The sequence below is a fragment of the Homarus americanus genome, unplaced genomic scaffold (assembly GCF_018991925.1).
Source record: "Homarus americanus isolate GMGI-L3 unplaced genomic scaffold, GMGI_Hamer_2.0 scaffold33468, whole genome shotgun sequence".
NCBI lineage: Eukaryota > Metazoa > Arthropoda > Malacostraca > Decapoda > Nephropidae > Homarus > Homarus americanus.
Genome location: NW_024714177.1, coordinates 5,268,428 through 5,278,090, shown reverse-complemented (window position 1 = coordinate 5,278,090; position 9,663 = coordinate 5,268,428). Strand labels below are relative to the sequence as shown.

At 34.2% G+C, this 9,663-nt stretch overlaps 1 protein-coding gene across 1 annotated transcript; it reads right to left on the bottom strand.

The window, feature by feature from the left end:
• Window positions 1-4,288: 4,288 nt before the first annotated feature.
• LOC121877468 (chromosome transmission fidelity protein 8 homolog) lies at window positions 4,289-9,479 on the bottom strand. Its single transcript, XM_042383235.1, has 3 exons — window positions 9,324-9,479; window positions 6,910-7,027; window positions 4,289-4,610 (listed from the first exon to the last, which is right to left on the bottom strand). The coding sequence occupies exons 1-3, from the start codon at window positions 9,341-9,343 to the stop codon at window positions 4,347-4,349; spliced, it is 402 nt and encodes a 133-aa protein (XP_042239169.1). The 5' UTR covers window positions 9,344-9,479; the 3' UTR covers window positions 4,289-4,346.
• Window positions 9,480-9,663: the final 184 nt, after the last annotated feature.

Below are 9,663 nucleotides of genomic sequence, written 5' to 3'. Positions count from 1 at the left end.
AGTAGTACTTTATTATTTTCACCTTGCACAAAGATGGAGTAGACGTACATTATGAAAAGTCAATGACTCTTTGAACCTAGCCTGTCATTCACATTAGTTGTCCTCACAGAGTATGTAGGCTCGCTCACAAAGCCTCAGCTACTAGTTATGTGTATAATGTACAGTATTATTATAACATCTTCTCATAATTGGATTATAATATGCTTTATCCCTCATTTGTTTGCTGTCAAACAGTAAAGGATGCACATATTATCTGCTAACTGCACAGAGTTTTTATTACTTAACTGTTATAAAAGTTACTCTAGAATTTATTACAGTAAAGTGCCATTGTAGACATTTTGTAGTAATAGCACAGCACAGTATGAGTAATTTATTGTATAGATCTACTACATGTAATGTGCCATTAAATTTTGTAAATATTTGGTGATAATGTCAACTTGTCCATAAAATACCTGTACTTGAATATATGACAATGACAATATAGTGTAAAATGTTCATATCAAATTAAATTTTCTTGAGATTTTCTTGTCACCATATATCCTAACTTGTTTAGCACTGTTGTTGTTTGTGTTGTTACAATGAGATTGTATATAATCTCTCTTAGTCTCCTAACATTGTGGAGTTTTGCACATATGTATATAAAGCAGTTACCCCTTGAAGACTGATTTCCAAATTGTTGGAAAAATCTTCTGTAAAGAAATGTAAATTAATTTTCATTCTAAATAGTAGGCAGTCATAGTGTGATTATATTGTAATTAAACATTTTACTAGACTGTGTGTGCCATACAGTATATAAAGTAAGGTAGTACAGTAAGTGTTAAATGTTCAACTCCCTGGTGAACAGAGCATAGCATTTGTTCATTATCTTCAGGAACATATTTAACATAATGAATAGAAGATGTCTTTCTTGACATTTATTAGATGGTTCTTAACAGAAAACCTTTTTCAGATGTGTTCATAATATTATAGTACAGTATTGTACTGTATTGTACTATACATGGTCACAAGACAACATGTACTTTCATTGAAGTAAGGTTGAATATTCTGTATTGCAAGTTTATACTGATTTGCATGAATTGATGGTGCTATATATTCAAGACCAGTCACAGTAGTAAAATTGCATATAAAATTAGCATAGAGAAGAGACATTTATTCTGTAGATAAACAAAAACTTCTATTTTTAGTTTAGTTTCACATACTCTAGAAGAAAAATTTGCTAGACTTCCTTGTCAGTGTAGTACACAACTTTTGAGAAATGAAAAATTTATGAAATGTTGATCTGTACAAGTTAGGTAACTTCATGGAAATATTCATTTAAGAGAAGAATTAATCTAGCCTTTTCCAGTTTTTATAGACAAAACTATCACCCTAAGAACAGCAAACAGCCTTTACTGCATAAATTAGCATGCAGTAAATATTCAGTAAAATCCTTGCTTATCATATTTTCTTTGTTAAATAAAGAAAGTGATAACCTTATGTGGTACTTTTTTAAGTTAAATTTTAAAAAGCTAATATTTGTTTCATTCTCCACTTGGGAGATAGTGTGCAACTTTCTACATAGCACCAAAAATAGCGCCTTTAAAAAGAAGAAAGTGTATTTTCTTCTATATGCACCCTGGAGAGAAATGGTCTTGTCCAGGTTCAATAATAAAGCAAAATTGAAATGATTTTGAGGTACAGTATACGGTAACAATATGTGTGACACAGCTTTTACACATGCTTCATTAAGAGTTTTAAAATTATTAAAAGGAAGCACATACTTGTGATAGGATGTATAACTGGATTGAGGTTATGCTTGGGATACACTGTAAAAAAAATTAATTAGTACCAATGTTAAAGTGTCAATTACTTCTGTTTACACAGTTAAATATAGATTACCATGCCCAAAATATACAATTTCAGTTATACATTAATGCTACAATGAAAAATGTATTTTACAGCTCCTATTCATATTAACATATGTTGAAGGAAGCTCAATGTTAGCCTATAGTTCATACTTTTCAGTGATCCATAAAAGGTTAATGCTCTTCTAACCTGAACTACAAAGAACTAAGATTTTTTTTATTTCCTGGCGTCTTAGTGGTTCACTATTGTAAATGAATGTTAAGAGAGAGAAAGTGTATGAGTGTGCATGCAGGTGAGTGTATCCACCAGTAATGCACATGTAAATCAAGATTTAATAAAAATAAAGTTTATGACATGAGTCATTCATCAAGTAACTTGCGAGATATACTTTTCCATAAATACCTACCCTTCGTAAAGCCTGCCTTGACTGGGGACTGTCTTCATGCCAAGGCAGGGACACTGTTTTACATTGATCAATGAGAGATTGCCTAAACAATTATACACTGTACTCACCAAATGTACCAGTGGTTAGTAAGTATAATATTTCATCCATGATCCAATTGTGTTTCAAAAAGCAAGTTTGTCAAACAGTCACCAGAATGAATTTTTGTCATGTCATGTGACTTGAACCACCTAGTTGCTAGGTGTTACTGATTTATCCTGTACACGGCGCAATCACTGACGTTTGGACTCGAAAATACGTAATTTGACAAAATTTTGGTACGACTTCGGCAGTCGTAAGTCGGGATATATATATATATATATATATATATATATATATATATATATATATATATATATATATATATATATATATATATATATATATATATATATATATATATATATATATATATATATATATATATATATATATATATATATTATATATATATATATATATATATATATATATATATATATATATATATATATATATATATATATATTATATATATATATATATATATATATATATATATATATATATATATATATATATATATATATATATATATATATATATATATATATATTGACCCCTCCGTCAACGAATTCAATCCGTTCCAGAAGGTCATTCGTTAACCGAAAAGTTCGTTAACCGAAACCATACGACCGCCGAAGTTGTACCAAAATTTTGTCAAATTACGTATTTTCGAGTCCAAACATCAGTGATTGCGCCGTGTACAGGATAAATAAGTAACGCCTAGCAACTAGGTGGTTCAAGTCACCTCGATTAACCGACCCTCGGATTAATCGTCAATCCCGAACTCCTAAAAAGAAAAAAAAAAATTACAGGGATTAGCCCACCCTGGCACAGGTCACTGACCCACATCAGGGCCTGGGGGGCGATAATGTAATAATATTAATAATGATAATGATAATAATAGTAATAAAGAACCATAAAGAAATAAAAATGAAAAAAAAATCAAGAGTGAGAAACAATATATGTATGTTGTGTTGTCAATAGTAAGAGAAGCAATTGAGACCCTGTAATTGTGTAAATGAGATAGAAAGTCAGATCAGCAACTTGGGACTAGGTCACAATTTTTGTGATGACATGTTCTTTGACTTTTCCATTTTTTATTCACGGTTTCTGTGCTGGTTCATATTTATTTACTAAAGTGGTTAATGTTTTAAAGCAAATTCTATTGAAATATGAATGGCAATTGAACAAAAATGAATAGAGGGAATTAAATGAGGTAGGTTAGGGAAAGGTAATTTGAAAATGTATGTTTTATTTCCGTAGACTTATGTACTATTAACCGACCTTTCGGATTATCTGTCGGACCCTTCCCTCCATATGTGGTCGGTTAATTGAGGTTTTACTATATATATATATATATATATATATATATATATATATATATATATCTTATCTTGCAGTCAGGTAAGTGGGGAAGATGTTGGCAGTGATTGAAGTAGGTTTCATGAATGAATTGTTCTGGAATGTACTGCATTGAGGGAGCTTCCTATAGAAACTACTTGCAGGAAATGAAAATTCCACGCTTCAGTGGTTTTATTTAAAATGTACGGTTCTTGTGGAAAAAAAATAAAAGTTAGCTTTGTTTCCAGGTGATTCTGTGATACTATATAAATATATCAATATAAACTTGGTGTAACATATAGTTGTTAATGGTAATGAAAATAAGGTCTTTCTTGCACCATTACATGATTAATTTCTATTGACTGCTAAATATTTGTTAAAAAATCAATGAATGGTACGATAATCCAATCAAAATTTAACAACCGGTTCAGGCAAACCAGACTGAACCGGCCCCAGCGCACCCCTGATTACACTCACCTCTTGAGTGAGGCTTTGGGCATTTTTCACAGTACAGTACAATATATAACTGGCAGTGGAGTATGACTCATAAGTCATATACACTTGTATTTTCATTTATAAATTTCACACAGGAGTAGGATAAAACACACACATAAATAAAAAATATACAATTTATTTACAATATGAAGGATATAAAAATATCTTTTAAACAATTCTATTTTGTATTTTGCATACTTGCTATAATTGGTTTTGGTCTAGTTTTAAAGAGAAGTTTCTTCTTGACAATTGCTCTGATGGTGTACTCAACACAAGGCTTCTCTCTAGGAATATCTTCTGGTAAGTTTTCTAAGCCATCAACTTCCACATTCATGTTCTTCTTATTGTCTACTCTTGTCTTTCTCATAACCGCATAGCATTTGTCTAAGTCTTGTAATTTGCCATATAATATGTGGTGGCCAATGATTAGAATTGGAATACCCTGTGGATGATAATGTTAAAATTTAGTTTTTAAAAACTGTTCAGAAAAATAATACTGTACAGTACATAATTAATAAATGTCTATCCATTTCCTGTAAAAATGGCAATTTATAATCCAACATCAAAGTTAAAATTATTTTGCCATGAGCCAATTTTGTCCTTCATTTAGCCACTGAAGACCTGTATTTTGAAATTTCCAAAATATGCATCAGACATGAAAGTTCAATTAAACCTAACCCTTTGGCCACCATTTTTTTTCATCACCATTTTTAATTCTGATACTCCACCATAATTTTTTTTTCATGACTGTCAAAAAAAGAAGAAAAAACAATAATAATTTTACCATTTAAATCAAGTGTCAGACAATAGGGATGCTGCCATTTGGGAAAGATCTGTGCAGCCAGCCTGATACACCCATGCTGTTATCAGCTAACTGTCCCATTTCCTCCACATTTTCATCACAATTTACATGAGTTACTGGCACCAGAATGTCAAGATATGCAATGCACTAATGTGGCAAGCACTCTATTCAGTAATAAAATAAAATACTGTACAGGGGGCCCCCAAATTCGCCGATTTTTATTTCGTGGTCCTCTATTATTCGCAGATAACACTCTGGATGTACCCAAGAATGTCTGTGGGTAGTTTTACAGTTGCTGGCATTTTCGCTGCGAGGACAGGGAGCCATTCGTTGTAGAGACAGTAATTTCCTTTGTTTATATAGTAAATATATGTGTGTGTGTGTGTGTGTGTAGACACAACACATACAAATACATAATAATGGGAAAATTCTCTCACAAATAATCAAAAACAAATTTATTAAAAACGTGACAGTCTACCTTCAAGTCCATGCTTTATTAATAAAGTAATAAAGCACAGACTTGGGGGTAGACTGTCAGAGTTTTAATAAATTTATTTCTGATTCTTTGTGAGAGTATTTTCCCATTATAGTAAGTCCTCGCTTAACTTTGTTTCGGTACTACATCGCTGAACTTTAGAGACCAAAAATTCGTTTAACGTACCGGTGATTCGATACTACGTTGTTTTGCGTTGTCACGGACTGCTTTCTACGGCGCATCACCTGCTCTTGTCTGGCCGCGCTACGCTCTCTCAGCTCGCTGCCCTCACTCGCGAAACGTCACGGCATCCCCAAGTAAAGCCAAGCCAGACTCTGTTACGACTTCACATCATAAGTGCTTTTGCTCTAAAACTGTACTCTAACCATTCGAAATGGCTTCCAAGTGCTCATCAAGTGCGACTGATGCTAGTGTAATGAAGAGGCAACGTAAGACCATTGCCCTTGCTACAAAAATGGATGTATTAACCCGATTTAAAAAAGGGGAACGTGCTGTGAACATAGCCGCTGTGCTTGGTCTAACCCCCACAAAGGTGCGTACTATCCGGACCAACGCTGACAAGAGTAAGGTTAGTGCTGGAAGTGGTTCTTCTCTGAGTGCTACTAAGACGACTCGTACTAGAAGCACCATGATAGAGAAGGTGGAAAAGATGCTGGCAATGTGGATGGAGGACCAGAATCAACGCAATGTTCCTGTGAGCCTTATGATTATCCAGCATAAGGCCAGAGGGTGAAGGATCGAAGGAAGAGACCTTTACGGCCAGCCGAGGCTGGTTTCAACGATTTAAGCATCGCTTTAACTTCCACAACATAAAGATGACTGGTGAAGCTGCCAGTTCAGATACGGTTGCTGCCGAGACATTCCCGCCAGAATTCAAACGGATTATCCAGCAAGGGAGCTACTCACTGAAGCAAGTCTTCAATGTGGATGAGACTGGTCTCTTTTGGAAGAGGATGCCTGAGAGGACCTGTATCTCCAAGGAGGAGAAAAGAGCGCCAGGTTTTAAAGCGGCAAAAGACCGCTTGACACTGCTGCTTGGCAACTTTAAAACTACCCACAGACATTCTTGGGTGCATCCAAGGTGTCATCCACGAATAACAGAGGACCACGAAATAAAAAGCAGCTTACTTGGGGGCCTCCTGTATGTGTATTGTCTTAAAAAGTAACATTTTAAAAACTATACTCAGATAACTGCTACATTACCAACATACTGAATCACATAGGCATTATTAAGACAATATTCTATGCCTACTGGATCAATTTTACTTATTAATTTTTGAAATTGCACAACAAAAACTTCCAATCTAAGGTATAGCCTTAAATTAACACTGAATACCAGTACCACACATCATCAATCTTATGTATACATGGTAATAAAAAATATATTGCCAGCATTGAAAACTTAAGTGTTGGTAAATATTGTCACACCAAACTACATAGTACCTCTTTGGTAAAGTGAAGATCCCCAATAAATTTGTTTTGCATTTCTGACTGGGTTCGTGACTGTAAGTCTCCCTGCAGCTCCAACATCACCCATTCCTCAAGTCCATCTTTATCCGTACTGAGGAAAGAAATGCATCAGGGTCTCATCAGCAAAATGGTGTGAATACCTGTTCCTTGAAGAAGAAAATTAAGTCTATCAAATGACACTTAGTTCCAAGTCTTAAATATGAGTGACAACTTATGTTGAACCATCACGATAAAGACATCCCTATCCACAATACAGTAGCTGCATTATCCTACTCTCACAGCAGCCTAAGACATACTGGTTTTTCCTCAAACATTTCAACTACCTGCCAGAGGTAGTACAGGTGATCTACTTACAAACGAGTTACATTCCTGAGGCTTGTTTGTAAATCCAACTCTACTCTTGTAGATACGAACATAGTACAGGGGTATTGTAAAAAAAAAAGAAAAAATGTTGGAAGTACAGTATCTACTGTACTGCTATACCCCAATAATAAATACAATATAGCATATTAATCTTACAGTATATCTTACCAGACTTTAACAGTAAATACTGTACTTTAATGTATAAATAGTAAATTGGACACATGGGCAGGTTTGTTCGTATCTCTGAAATTTCGTAAGAAGAGGAGCACCTGTAGTTATATATAAACCTCAGATGTTCACAGTACTGCTACAACGAAAAAACTTTTATCTTTAAAAATATACCATTAATGGGCAAAGTGAATGTGCTATTGAAACTGCCTAACAATTAAAAGTTGTCAGACCCGAGTGTATGCAGTGCAAGATTCCAGATTTGTAAACTACGGTACAAATTTTTTTTTTTTTACAAATAGTATAGGTAATGAAAAAATGTGTTTCTGCATCAATTAATTATCAATGCAGCAATACTGTACTGTACTAAAAGAGTCGGGGAAAGACCAGAGAAAAATCAGAGGTTAATATGAAAATAAAAGCTCACAGAAAATATATGATTTTTCAGTCGGACAGAATTGATAAAATCCAAAAGGGCCATTCTACATGGAAAGTGATAAAACTATAAAATTTCAAACCAATAATTCTAGAATGACATGCCATATACGAGTGTTAACTACAAACTATCCAGGAGAAATTTGTCAAGTTGAAATTTAACAATGACAACTCTCTGGGGTGAAGCTTTCAAAGTTACCATGGCTCAAGAAAAGGAAGTAAGGCTGCTGGGCCAAACATAAGACTTCATATGAAATTGGTAAAGATAATGCAATTACCTGTAGCTTAATGTACTAGTATTTATATATTAAAATAATCAAAAGTGCCATCTTCAAGTCTGAGGGATGGTGACAATGGTGTTATACCTCAAAATTTTTGGGCTCTACCCATCCTCCCAGATACAGTACAGTCTCAACTCCACTTATGATGGGGTTCCGTTCCGACGACCAGGTCGTAAGTCAATCGAGTCGTAAGTCGAACCGAAGAAAATAATATGTAGTGCAGGTAATAATTGTAAAACTTTTACCTTTTTAATACAAAATCTGAGTGGGATATAACGTGGATGCTGTACACACGGGGTAGCGTGCCAGCCAAAGTTGTAGTAAGGCGTCGTTAGACATTATGACCAAACGTCTAGACTCGAAAATAATGTAAAATATTTTAATATAATATAACAACAATGACCGTCGTAATTCTGGGTTGTTGTAAGTCGCACATGTCGTAAGTTGAGGAGAGACTTTACATCTCTCTCCTGGTGGTAGTGCTGTTTTCAGTAATTATTGCATAAACTCCTCCTCACACTTGGCAATTCCCCAAATTTTACCGGGTTGAAGTGTTCAAAAAAGAAGAAATTTTAAGGTACTGTGCTGCACTTATTTGCTTTTGCCAACCTGCTGTGAATCACTTCTCGATTATTATTTGGTGTCATAAAGTAAAAAAAAATTGGTAAACTTAGTTTAATCTGAGTTGTGTTAGGTTAGGTTAGGTTAGGTTAGGTTAGGTTAGATTAGAATAGATTAGGTTAGGTTAGGTACATGCACTTGATCTATTAACTCAGATTAAATTAAGTTTACCAATTTTTTTTGACTTCGTGACACCAAATACTAGTCGAGGTTAGGTTAGGTTAGGTTAGGTTAGGTACATGCACTCGATCTATTAACTCAGATTAAATTAAGTTTACCAATTTTTTGTGACTTTGTGACACCAAATACTAGTCGAGAAGTGATTGGCCGTCCGATTTATTCATCTAGGACCATTATTTGACTTCATTCCGGCTATATTTGGCGACATTTGGGTACATTTGGGTAATTAGTCGGACCGAGCTTCCCCGATGACCGTAACTGAAATATTACTCTAAAATACCATAAAATTAAAACAGGGTAGTTCATGCAATACATAGCACAATGTCTCGGTTTTCTTACATTTTTATAGGTATCTGCATTGATAAATCTCTTGCCTTCTCACTACTTTATATTTGTTGTGAACTTATATCCACTATAGAATATAACTTTGTAAATATATATTAAGATAAGGAGGACTGTTGGTTACTCGGGGCCAGTCCCTCGAAATACTAATTGGCAATTTGGTCATTAGTCAACACACACAATCACTAGATGTCCTTACCATCGCCGTAGCTGTAGATGGAGAGAGTTCAACTAATTAGGCACCATATTGTTACTCAGCGGCTCTATTATATGCTTAATAGTGCCTTTAATATTTTGACTCAAAGTGTACATAGGTATAACCAAGGATTCTAATAGA

Excerpts from the sequence above, each read along its gene's own strand:
- LOC121877468 (XM_042383235.1), bottom strand. The coding sequence starts at position 9,343 with ATGCAGATACCTATAAAAAT. Across the intron at positions 7,028-9,323 it reads ATGCAGATACCTATAAAAAT|TACGGATAAAGATGGACTTG; the intron begins GTAAGAAAACCG and ends TTCTTTCCTCAG. Across the intron at positions 4,611-6,909 it reads ATCTTCACTTTACCAAAGAG|GGTATTCCAATTCTAATCAT; the intron begins GTACTATGTAGT and ends TATCATCCACAG.